We start from the raw sequence: 13,017 nt of genomic DNA on the forward strand, positions 1-13,017 counted from the left end.
GTCAGCGTGTGTGTGTGTGTGTGTGTGTAGATATTTATACATTTATTATATATGTGGATCCTACCAAGTTCACAATGTGTGTATGTGTGTGTCTTCATGATGCAAGTTGACATGAATGTGTGTGTGTGTGTGTGTGTGTGTGTGTGTGTGTGTGTGTGTTCAGTCTGTGTCTGAGGAAGAGGAGGTTCCCGTTGAGGAACTGTCATCAGAGGACGAAGAGGAGCTGCCACTCAAACGACTAGCCCCGCCTCCTGAGGCCCCGCCTCCAGCTTGCTTCTCTGCAGAGGAAGGATGGGGGAAGGTTAGTCAGTTTACTCCCTCCCTGCGACCTAGTGCTCCAACAGACCCAAATATCAATCCCTCCTGTGACCTATCTCCCCCTGTGGTCTAGATCCTTCCTTTCCTGCGCCCTAGCTGGTCCGGTGTGGGTGAAGGAGTGATGAGGATATGGAGTGTACTTACGCATCAGCTTCCTCTGCTTCTTCTGCAGGCAGGACTTGACGTAGCGTTCCAGCTCTCGCAGCGTGGAGGGTTTGAGGGTTTCGAAGTCGATCTCGATCTCGTCGGGGTTGGAATCCCTCAGCGAAGGTTCCCTGGACTGGATAATGTGGACCACGCGGCCCAGTTTTTCCCCGGGGAGCCTGTTGATGTCCAGACTCAGTTGCCGCTTCTCGTCGTACGACATGGGCAGGGACGACTCCTCACCACCGCCGCCGCCGTCATCTCCATTGGCGGACCCGCCTCCTGCCGCCTTGCCGACTCTCTTGGGTTGCCTGCGGACACCAGGAGGGGGAGCGGGTGAGGTGCTTTCTTTGGTGCGGGTGCGATTTTGGGGACTCACCTGGTGGCTGTCACCGTGCTGTTTGCCTTGCGTGCTGGCGCCTTCTTCTGATTGGCTGCTTTGGGTTGCTGTGCGGCAGCCTTGGGCTTCTTGTCTTCCTCCAGCTTGGCCTTGTTGCCTTTGTCCTTGTCCTTCTTCTTGTCCTTGTCCTTCTTCTCTTTCTTCTTCTTTGGCTTACTGACGGGCGCCTGCGACAGGACGGCCAGCTGCTCGTGCACGGCCTTCAGCTGAAGGGAAAACCTCGTTAGCCAAACCCTCCGCTAATATGCTAACATGCTAGCTGAAGAAGAGGAAACTAGAATGTTCTTGACCTGTGATTGGCCGGCAGCACCAACCTGCTCCTGTAGCTCAGCCAATCGCGTGGCGCGCTCCTCCTCCGAGTCTGACGACTCGTCTGAGGAGGAGTTGTTGCTGCTGTCGGACGAGGCGGTGCTTTTACTAACCAATGGCGTCGTGGACGGGACCGACGCCTCCAGGCCTTCGTCGGGGATCTTGGCGAATCGCATCTCGAAGACATCCTGCGGAGCGACCGCGTTACGCTGAGTGAGGGGCTGAGGATGATGGGGAGGAAGTGCGTACCTGCAGCTTGCGTGCCATGGCCACCACCTCGTGGTCGGGGGGGTTGTACTTGTAACAGTTGGAGAACATTAACCTAACATCGGTGGCGAAACTCTGAGGGTCGCTGTACTCGCCTTTATCCATCTTTTTCTGAGTCATGTGACCATGGAAGAGAAAGAGCAGCGTGTGATTGACATGCTACGTGGACCGGTACGAGGGGAGGAGGGGCCTGTTACCCTGACGGTGCTCAGGTCCATGGGGTGTTTGATGATGTCGTGGTAGTCGTGCAGCTCCAGGGCCTCGGCGTCCACGGGCTTGTAGAAGGGCCAGGCGTAGGCGGCGTGCTTTTTGGACAGCATCTCCTTCAGGATGGCGTCGCAGTGTTTCATCTGCTCACCCAGCTTACCGCCTTTCCTCCCCCCGGCCGCCATGCCGGCGTTGCCGATGTCGCCGGCCGCTACGTCCTCCACGGTCTCACGGCGCACTTTGGCGGGCCTTGCGGCAGCCTCGCGGCGGGACGAGGCCAGCTTGGCTGGTTTGCTGTCCTGTGCGGTGGGAGAGTCGGCACGACCCGCAGAGATGGCCGACGTGGTGGGAGTGGTGGTGTCTGCTTTCCTCTTTACCCCCTTCTTCTGTTGGGGACAAAAACATACGGTAGAAGGGGGGGGACTACAGGATGTTGGGGCTGTCATGCCTACCTTGACCACAGGCTGTGCAGAGGGCATCATGGCTGCTGGCGGCGGCGGAGCAGATACGGGAGGCGTGGACGGGACATTTGTGGGCGTGGTCGAAATGACTGCCGTCTGGGAGGGGGAGGGGTAGGACGCAGGAGGCGATGCTGAAGACTCCGCCTGCTGACTCACTGCCACACAAATACACAGCCAATGATAACCATGAAGTACCCTGAAGTAAAGTACAAAACACTACTGCAAGAGTACACGGAAGTACACTATAATAACACTTAAGTATATTGCAGTACACTATGGTATAGCTAAAGTACACTATGGTTTAGCTAAAGTACATTACAGTCCTCTATGTAGCATTAAAGTACATTACACAGGGTTTCCCCTAGAAGTTGTGAAGCTGTGGTGGTGGGCTGCATGGGACTACTATCACTGTGTATTTATGAAACATTTTTCAACAACCAGCAGAACAGGAGAGAAGAACTAAACCTCCTTTTGTTACCCATTTAGTCCAACAGTACTGTGAGAGCATTACTACCAAAGTACTACATAGAATTTGATGTGTTTGAGTGATAGAAATACATGGGAAAGATCACGTCAAGCCCACTAATGTTCTGAAGACCAGCCCTAAGTACGCTCATGATAACACAGCAGGATTGTTAAGTGGCACTTTAAACCCACGTGACTTGCAGCCCATCACGGGACAAGATGGAGCTAGCTAGCCGCTGCCAAGATCCAGTGAGGGGGCAAAAGAGTCAACAAAGATGCCACAAAGGCAAATGAGATTGAAACGTCATCGATCACAAGTGGCGGCTTGGCCTGTGATGAGCTGTCATCCATTGTCACCACAATAACACAAAATCCGTACTTCTACCTGGACAGACATGCACAAGTACCAACAAGGCGGACAGGTGACTCCAGTGCACGTTTAGCAAAATACAGCACAGTCAAACGTTTCTTGGTGATTTTACATTGTTTTCAAACTAATAGTGGTCAATATGTGCAGAAAGACTAAGATTGATACACACACACACATATATATATACAGTATGTCACAAAAGTGAGTACACCCCTCACATTTCTGCAAATATTTTATTATATCTTTTCATGGGACACCACTGAAGAAATGAAACTTTGCTACAATGTAAAGTAGTCAGTGTACAGCTTGTATAACAGTGTAAATTTACTGTCCCCTCAAAATAACTCAATACACAGACCTTAATGTCTAAACTGCAGGCAACAAAAGTGAATACACCCCTAAGTGAAAATGTCCAAATTGGGCCCAATTAGCCATTTTCTTTCCCCAGTGTCATGTGACCCATTAGTGTTACAAGGTCTCAGGTGTGAATGGGGAGCAGGTGTGTTAAATTTGGTTTTATCACTCTCACACTCTCTCATACTGGTCACTGGAAGTTTAACATGGCACCTCATGGCAAAGAACTCTCTGAGGATCTGAAAAAAAGAATTGTTGCGCTACACGAAGATGGCTTAGGCTATAAGAAGATTGCCAACACTCTGAAACTGAGCAGCAGCACGGTGGCCAAGACCATACAGCGGTTTAACATCACAGGTTCCACTCAGAACAGGCCTCGCCATGGTCGACCAAAGAAGTTGAGTGCACGTGCCCAGCGTCATATCCAGAGGTTTTCTTTGGAAAATAGACGCCTGAGTGCTGCCAGCATTGCTGCAGAGGTTGAAGGGATGGGTGGTCAACCTGTCAGTGCTCAGGCCATACGTCGCACTCTGCATCAAATTGGTCTGCATGGCTGTCATCCCAGAAAGAAGCCTCTTCTAAAGATGATGCATAAGAAAGCCCGCAAACAATTTGCTGAAGATAAGCAGACTAAAGACATGGATTACTGGAACCATGTCCTGTGGTCTGATGAGACCAAGATAAACTTATTTGGTTCAGATGGTGTCAAGCGTGTGTGGCAGAAACCAGGTGAGGAGTACAAAGACGAGTGTGTTTTACCTACAGTCAAACATGTTGGTGGGAGTGTCATGGTCTGGGGCTGCATGAGTGCTGCCGGCACTGGGGAGCTACAGTTCATTGAGGGAACCATGAATGCCAACATGTACTGTGACATCCTGAAGCAGAGCATGATCCCCTCCCTTCGGAAACTGGGCCGCAGGGCAGTATTCCAACATGACAACGACCCCAAACACACCTCCAAGACAACCACTGCTTTGCTAAAGAAGTTAAGGGTGAATGTGATGGACTGGCCAAGCATGTCTCCGGACCTAAATCCTATTGAGCATCTGTGGGGCATCCTCAAACTGAAGGTGAAGGAGCACAAGGTCTCTAACATCCACCAGCTCCGTGATGTCGTCATGGAGGAGTGGAAGAGGATTCCAGTGGCAACCTGTGAAGCTCTGGTGAACTCCATGCCCAAGAGGGTTAAGGCAGTGCTGGAAAATAATGGTGGCCACACAAAATATTGACACTTTTGGCCCAATTTGGACATTTTCACTTGGGGTGTATTCACTTTTGTTGCCTGCAGTTTAGACATTAAGGTCTGTGTATTGAGTTATTTTGAAGGGAACAGTAAATTTACACTGTTATACAAGCTGTACACTGACTACTTTACATTGTAGCAAAGTTTCATTTCTTCAGTGTTGTCCCATGAAAAGGTATAATAAAATATTTGCAGAAATGTGAAGGGTGTACTCACTTTTGTGACATACTGTACATACATATATATATACATATACACACACACACACACATATATATATATATATATATGTATATGTATACATATATATATATATATATGTATATGTATACATATATATATATATATATACACATATACACATACATATATATATATATACACATATACATATACATATATATATACATATATATATATATACACATATATATATATACACACATATATATATATATATATATACACACATATATATATATATATATACACACATATATATATATATATATATACACACATATATATATATATATACACACATATATATATATATATATACACACATATATATATATATATATACACACATATATATATATATATATACACACATATATATATATATATATACACACACATATATATATATATACACACATATATATATATATATACACACATATATATATATATATATATACACACACATATATATATATATATATACACACATATATATATATATATATATACACACATATATATATATATATATATACACACATATATATATATATATATACACACACATATATATATATATATACACACACATATATATATATATACACACACATATATATATATATATACACACATATATATATATATATACATATATATATATACATACATATATACATATACATACATATATACATATATACATATACATACATATATACATATATACATATACATATATATATATATATATACATATACATATACATATATATATATATATGGATAATAATGTTGACCAGTAGAGCGCCCTGTGGGACTGTCAATAAAAGTTGTACAGCACTACTAGGCTTGTTAATATCCACGACCCACAGAACAAAGCTGTGCTAGTAATGTCTTACGCTTGTTTTTAATATTTTACTTTTTATACGGCAGAGTGTCATTACACCTTTAGTTCATCAAGAAGTGACGGGAAGTGACAGTGGGCGTCCCGAGCAGGAGAGCTAGGCTCAGTGCTAGCTGTGAGTTTGGAGAGAGTTGGCAAGTGTGTTTATGTTGGCGTGGATGTAAAGTCCTGCAGTGTTCTCCGCTGTTAATAAAGCCATTAAAGTGCATCGGCGACGTGAGTCTCTCCTTCCCCACAACAAGCGGCATTACAGTATTGACACACATTGTGCACATTGTCTCACACCAGGAAATAAACGGTGTCATTTCTTACAGGCATTGCCTGGACAGCTATGTAGTGGGGCTTGTTTAACCTTTGCCTTGTGGGCAAGCAGGAAGGAGAGACGATGCTGAGAGATGTGTGTGTGTTCTGAGCTGCTGTCTGGTGGCCGCGTTCAAGAAATAAAGTTGGCAGAAGCAACAGGAGAAGTTTCCTTCTTTGCTTCGGAGCTGAATAACACTGACAAGTTAACAGACTAGTAGCGAACGGAAAAGAAGACGGCTTTGTTTGTGTCGAATACAGAAGATGAGGACTTTGATGGATTTGTGGATGAGGATTGATGAAAAATAACATGAGTACATTCTAAAATACTTCAGTTAAGTACAACCCAACTCAGTTTTGCTCCCGCTGCCGCATGCATGCTAGCGTATGTTTTTTTTTTTTAGTGTAGCGTCGCTGGGAGCACGTCCTGTTCCCAGCCTACTTTGCGGTAATGTTTTGGTGCAAATGCTCTTAAAGTTACACGTTTGACCAGGAAATAGCAAGCTCAAAAGAAGACGTTTTTTTTATGTGGAACAACTGACAGTTTGTGTGGATCTTGTGAATGATTGTGACTGGCTGTATATACAGTCAAACCTGTCTTAGCGGCCACCTTTATAGAACGGCCACCTGCCTATAACAGCCACTGAAAAATCCCCCGCAGCAAATTTACATGTTATAGACCCTGTGTATAGCAGTCACCTGTCCAACGCGGCCAGCGGCCACCCATTTTGTCTCCCTTGGTCAATATCTGACCGCATATAGCGGCCAAATTACCAACTCAAGTAGAAGCTTCATGCACGAAAAAGTTTCGTTTTTCAATCAATGAAGCCGTCGTGTGTAGACTTTAATTACTGAGTCCTAGTTCAGTCACAATCATTCACAAGATCCACAGTGTTTATTTATTTTTACATAATTTGGGCTTCCAGCTCATAAAACCCACGAAAACAGGAATTAAAAAAATTAGAATACTGTGAAGAAATCACCATTTACTTCTCAGTTTTTGCAGGAAAAAAAAAAGTAAGAAATTAGGTTCACATCAAATCAATCAAAATATGGTACTTTCAAAATGATATGTCAATCTTCAATACTTGGTTGGGAATCCCTTTGCCTTAATCACTGCCTCGATGCCACGTGGCATTGAAGCAATCAGCCTGTGGCATTGCCTGGGAGTTATGGAAGCCCAGATTTCCTTGATGCTTGCTGTCAGCTCTTCTTTGTTGTTGGGTCTGGTGCCCCTCATTTTCCTCTTGAGAATACCCCATAGATTCTCAATGGGGTTTAGGTCCGGTGAGTTGGCTGGCCAGTCAAGCACTGTGATGGCATGGGCATCAAACCAGGTTTTGGTGCTTCTGGCGGTATGGGCAGGGGCCAGGTCCTGCTGGAAGATGAAATCTGCATCTCCATACAGATCCTCAGCAGAAGGAATCATGAAGTCCTCTAAAACATTCTGGTAGACTGTTGCGGTGACCTTGGATTTAAGAAAGCAGAGTTTACCAACACCTGCACCGGACATTGCACCCCAAATCATGACGGACTGTGGATATTTCACACTGGACCTCAGGCAGCTTGGGTTCTGTTCCTCACCCGTCTTCCTCCAAACCCTTGGACCTTGATTCCCAAATGAAAGGCACACTTTACTTTCATGGGAAAAGAGGACCTTGGACCACTGGCCAACAGTCCAGTCCTTCTTCTCCTTGGCCCAGTGGAGACGCTTCCTACGTTGGCTCAGGTTCAGAAGTGGCTTGACCCGAGGAACCCGACAGTTGTAGCCCATCTCCCGGATGCGTCTGAATGTGGTGGTTTTTGAAGCTGTGACTCCCGCCTCATTCCACTCTTTCTGGATCTCTGCCAGATTCTTGAATCTTCCCTGTTTGATAATCCGCTGAAGCCCAAGGTCATCTCTTTTGCTGGTGCATCTTCTCCTGCCACATTTTGCCCTTCCTCTAGACTTTCCATTGATATGCTTGGACACAGCACTCTGTGAACAACCAGCCTCCTTAGCTATGAACTTTTGTGGCTTACCCATCCTATGGAGGGTATCAATGATGGTCTTCTGGCCAGTTGTCATGTCTGCAGTCTTCCCCATATTGAACCCAACTGAGACAATTGAACCAAACTGAAGCAATTTAATGACACCTGGGGAAGCCTGTGCAGGTGATTTGACTTTAGTAGATAATTAGTGTGTGACACTCACTTTAAAACATTCATGCCCTGCAAAATTTGGGCTGATTTCTTCACAGTATTCAAATTTTTTGAATTCCTGTTTTCGTGGGTTTAATGAACTGAAAGCCCAAATTATGTAAAAATAAACAAATAAACACTTGAAATCGTTTAAATTGTGGGCCCTGAATCTATAATCTATGAAAGTTTCACTTTTTGAATGGAATTATGGAAATTAAACAACTTTTCCATGACATTCTAATTTTTTGGAAAGGGTCTGTGTATATATATATATACACTGCTCAAAAAAAATAGAGGAACACTTCGAAAACACATCAGATCTAAACTGGGGGGAAATGATGTTGAATATCTTTCCTGATAATAAGTGGGTGATGTATTAGTAACAAAATGATGCCACATCATTTGATAGAAATGAAAATGATCACCCTATAGAGGGGGGAAATCAAAGACACCCCAAAAATGAAAGTGAAAAAATGATGCAGCAGACTGGTCCATTTTGCTAAAATGTCACTGTAGCAACTTAAAATGATGGAGGAACGGGATGAGTACTCCCAGAGCCCTACAAAATGACCTCCAGCAGGCCACTGGTGTGAATGTTTCTGACCAAACAATCAGAAACAGGCTCCATGAGGGTGGCCTAAGGGCCCGACGTCCTGTAGTGGGCCCTGTGCTCCCTACCCAGCACCGTAGAGCTCCATTGGCATTTGCCATAGACCACCAGAATTGGCAACTACACCACTGGTGCCCTGTGCTCTTCCCTGATGAGAGCAAGTTCAACCTGAGCACATGCGACAGACATGAAAGGGTCTGGAGATGCCGTGGAAAACGTTATGCTGCCTGCAACATCATTCAGCATGACCGGTTTGGTGGTGGGTCAGTGATGGTCTGGGGAGGCATATCCCTGGAAGGACGCACAGACCTCTACAGGTTAGATAACGGCACCCTGACTGCTATTAGGTATCGGGATGAAATCCTTGGACCCATTGTCAGAATCTACGCTGGTGCAGTGGGACCTGGGTTCCTCCTGGTCCACGACAATGCCCGACCTCATGTGGCTAGTGTATGCAGGTAGTTCCTGGAGGACGAAGGAATTGATACCATTGACTGGCGCCCACGTTCACCTGACCTAAACCCAATAGAACACCTCTGGGACATTATGTTTAGGTCCATCTACAATGACATTTAAGCAAAATGGACCAGTGTGCTGCATCATTTTTTCACTTTCATTTTTGGGGTGTCTTTGATTTCCCCCTCTATAGGGTGATCATTTACATTTCTATCAAATGATGTGGCATCATTTTGTTACTAATACATCACCCACTTATTATCAGGAAACATATTCAAGATCATTTTCCCCCAGTTTAGATCTGATGTGTTTTTGAAGTGTTCCTCAAATTTTGGTTCCAGACGGCCGTTCTTAAGTGGAATTGTTCTCAAGTATGGGAAAAGGTAATATTAGCAATGATATAGGTACTACATGTACATGTATACATATACAGTATATGTGTATGTATGTAAATATGAGTTTGGATGCAGTAGTAATATTAAACCAGGATAATTAATGAAAAAAACAATAATAAAAGTGATATAATAATACGTAATGATAAATGTTATTTACCTTTGAAGAGGAGTGGTCCAGCATACGTCGTTGTGGTGGAGGAGTAGGAGTTATTGAAAAAAAGGACAAATGGTGGTGGTGGTTAGACTCTTCTAAAAGAGGTAGTGTTCTGTGGGTGGTGTAGATTTAAGCAGGCCTATTAACTCTTCATAAACTTTATTCACACGCTCTGTCCGGGTTGTATCATTTATCTTTTCATTTAGCTTTATCTCCCCAGTCTAACTCTTCCTCTGTGGGTCTCATTAGCTCAAATGGCTTCCTCTGTTGGTCCCATTAGCAGTGTCACAGTGCCCTCTACTCGTCAAGCATGTACAGTAGCAGTATAAATATTGACTGATCGACTACAAGGCAAAATGAAATAAAATATAGACCAGTCGGCTTGTGTTCGTATTCGCGAGTGTTCGCTAGTCAGGTGTTCGTAAGTTGAGGACCTAGTGTATATCCACTCATTCAATATATTACTAAACATCACTTTCAACTTTGAAAAAACATTTTCTAACGTGTGGCAGCTTTTATGTTGTAGTGGCGGACTGACTATCAATTACAAGTACAGGAAACCCTGTTACACCCCACTATGAAGTACATTACACCCCACTATGAAGTACATTACAGTCTTCTATGGTAGAGTTGAAGTACATGAAAGTAGACCAGGGTGGGATTACAGTGGAACAGAGTAGATGTGGTGTTGGGTTAGCTAGTTAGTACCTGTGGTGGCAGCAGGAGGCTGTTTGTTCTTGTTCTTGCCTTTGGGGGCAGGAGGGAGCAGAGCCACTTCCTCTTGAGGCATCTGAGCTACTTTCTGCAGGAAGATCTTCTCCAGAGCCTGAGCCATCAGCACGATGTCATCTGTGGGCTGCGCATAACATCCACACATCAGCGCTGGCCCTCATGGGACGAGCTTGATGGGGGGAGGGGGGGGCCTTACCTTGTTGTAGATGTAGCAGTTGGTGAACATGGTGTTGAAGTCCTGCATGGCCTCACTGGCGCTCCAGTAGTAATTGTTCTCCAGCCGTTTCTTGATGGTCCCCATGTCCATGGGGTTCTTGATGACCTTATGGTAGTCCTAAAAACGCAGCACGCTTAGCCTGCTGCTGCTGCTCTCACCTGCCACATGTCACTTACCGCCAGGCACAGCTTGATGGCATCCACGGGCTGGTAGAAGGGCCACGCAAACTGATGCTTCCACAGAGTCTTCACCACCACATTCTGCATGTACTGCAGCTGATTGGTCTTCCTGGTGACACACACAAACACACACACACACACTTTAGTGGACTGGGCTTCATCCATGTATCCATCAAGCAGGAAGGTGGAGCCTAGTCTGGCCGATAATGACAAGCACAGCCAATCACAGAGCCACACCAGACTACAACAATCATTACCTGCCAGGTTTGGTGGGGTTGGTGACCTCCGGGGGTGGCGGGTTGGTGAGGGGAGGGGGGCTGGGGGGCGCAGCCTCAGGGGCATCCGACATGGTGGGCAACAACAACGCACTAATGCAGTGTGGCAATGCAGCGTCTGGCCGCAAGATTACAAAAAAAAAGTCCCTCTGTGGTCGGAGGGTGTGTGTGTGTGTGCGCGCGCAAGACTGTGTGTGTGTTCACTCCAGCTGTCAGTTGTGTTGCTCCTTCAGCTCAGTGTTACCAGTGTTACCCTCCAGGAGACTAACTCCCATTGTACGACCTGAAAAACACAGAAAAGTAGTACATCAGATGTTCACTAAACGCTACTAACAACACTTTAAAGTCATATTTCAATCATAAACAGAAATCAGATGGCTTTCTCTTCCATTGGTGTGACATCTTTGCTGCAACCATGCTGAAATATGATGATGTTCATTTAAAAGGCTCATATGAAAGTGTTGCCTTTGAAAATGCCCCCATTTAAAGTACGTGCAGCAAAACAATGAGCGAACGAGCAATGAACACTTGACTTTCTCCACAAAAGGTTGCCCTCACACAACATGGTAAAACAATGTGACGAATAAAGAATTTTGACATGAGGAGACGTGTGTCCATGGGGGACTGATAAAGTCCGCAACTAAGTGGCGCTTTAAACACCGGAAGCACACAAGAAGCCAAACACACAAAGTCGCCGCCGCGGCCCCGTAAACAAACACCCAAGGTGGTGGCAGAAACCCACCTCAAAGCTTTGACCAAGTGCAGATGTGCCGAAGGTTGTGTTTGATCAACAGTTGCATGTTGCTGCGGCTAACACGCAAGCTAACTACGAACAGTCACGGCGAACTCCACTAAATCCGCCAACAAGCACACCGCCCAGCTTTAAGCACACACGACATCTTTATCAACATCAAACGTCACCAACAACGTCCTCCCACGATTAAAGATGCCCAAGTGGAGGTGTTTGCAGACAAGCGAGGCTCGCTATTTACCTTGCTGGAAAAAGATGGCGGGCAAGCAGATGCAAAATATGAGCTAGCTCGCTAGCTAGCTGAGCTAGGCTACATAACCAAAAGCTACGATGTTATTAATACACCTTGCGGTTGTAATACGCGTGTATAACCGCATGCATACGTTTGTTAATATTTCCATGCGTCTAGCAGACGCACTGGTTGGGTCCATCCTGAAATAAATCAAATATTTGCTTCTGTTTAGCGCAGGATTGGCTAATTGGCCGTTAGCCTGTTAGCTGAGCTTTGTCTGAAGGCGCCGAGCTGCCAGCAGCCTCCTACACTCAGCGACACTTTCTGAACAAGCAGAGCGAAACTGCCCGCAAACCCCACCGCCAAGGGCCACAGAGACTTGTTTACTTTGGGTTTCGGTCCTCCGGTGAGTCCAATGGCCGGCTCCGGTCACTTTACGAGATGTTTTTTATTTAGCGAAGTAGCATAATAGATGAGTTATCAGCTGTCTGCCCTACGCGCAGACGTAGTGACTAATAGCGTCACAGCTGTTGTTGTGCGTTGATTGGCTGGCTGCGTAGCTGGGGCGAGTTCATTGGCTAAGATGTTTTGACGGTGTTTAGATTTGTTATTGGAGGACGAGGCGCACAGTGAATAGACCGAGGTGAATTTGGGGTGCAGTGATTGGTTGACGTGAACAACAAGCTGCTGTGATTGGCTGAAATGTTTGAGTGGCGCCAGGAACACGGACTCCATTTCCCAGCAAGCGTTGGAGCAGCATTACATTTACGTTACCAGACTGCGCTGTTCGTATTGTTGAGCTAGAAGGCCGTATACTCCAAGTGTTTGTTCTACTGGTTGTTTT

At 45.4% G+C, this 13,017-nt stretch overlaps 1 protein-coding gene across 3 annotated transcripts; it reads right to left on the reverse strand.

The window, feature by feature from the left end:
- Positions 1-116: 116 nt before the first annotated feature.
- Positions 117-12,694, reverse strand: LOC129179913 (bromodomain-containing protein 3-like). Of its 3 annotated transcripts, none has more exons than XM_054773763.1 (12): positions 12,561-12,694; positions 11,173-11,473; positions 10,913-11,024; positions 10,716-10,853; positions 10,496-10,643; positions 2,098-2,261; positions 1,636-2,031; positions 1,421-1,549; positions 1,177-1,359; positions 842-1,068; positions 463-773; positions 117-278 (listed from the first exon to the last, which is right to left on the reverse strand). In XM_054773763.1, the coding sequence occupies exons 2-12, from the start codon at positions 11,262-11,264 to the stop codon at positions 160-162; spliced, it is 2,019 nt and encodes a 672-aa protein (XP_054629738.1). In that variant the 5' UTR covers positions 11,265-11,473; positions 12,561-12,694; the 3' UTR covers positions 117-159. The 3 variants fall into 3 exon arrangements, with proteins under 3 accessions (XP_054629738.1, XP_054629737.1, XP_054629735.1); XM_054773762.1 differs by having other exon boundaries at positions 1,153-1,359; XM_054773760.1 differs by having other exon boundaries at positions 1,153-1,359; positions 1,636-2,261.
- Positions 12,695-13,017: the final 323 nt, after the last annotated feature.

The sequence above is a fragment of the Dunckerocampus dactyliophorus genome, chromosome 4, assembly GCF_027744805.1.
Source record: "Dunckerocampus dactyliophorus isolate RoL2022-P2 chromosome 4, RoL_Ddac_1.1, whole genome shotgun sequence".
Classification (NCBI taxonomy): domain Eukaryota; kingdom Metazoa; phylum Chordata; class Actinopteri; order Syngnathiformes; family Syngnathidae; genus Dunckerocampus; species Dunckerocampus dactyliophorus.

Excerpts from the sequence above, each read along its gene's own strand:
- LOC129179913 (XM_054773760.1), bottom strand. The coding sequence starts at position 11,264 with ATGTCGGATGCCCCTGAGGCTGCGCCCCCCAGCCCCCCTCCCCTCACC. Across the intron at positions 10,644-10,715 it reads ACTGCTACATCTACAACAAG|CCCACAGATGACATCGTGCT; the intron begins GTAAGGCCCCCC and ends TGTTATGCGCAG. Across the intron at positions 1,360-1,420 it reads CCATGGCACGCAAGCTGCAG|GATGTCTTCGAGATGCGATT; the intron begins GTACGCACTTCC and ends GTCGCTCCGCAG.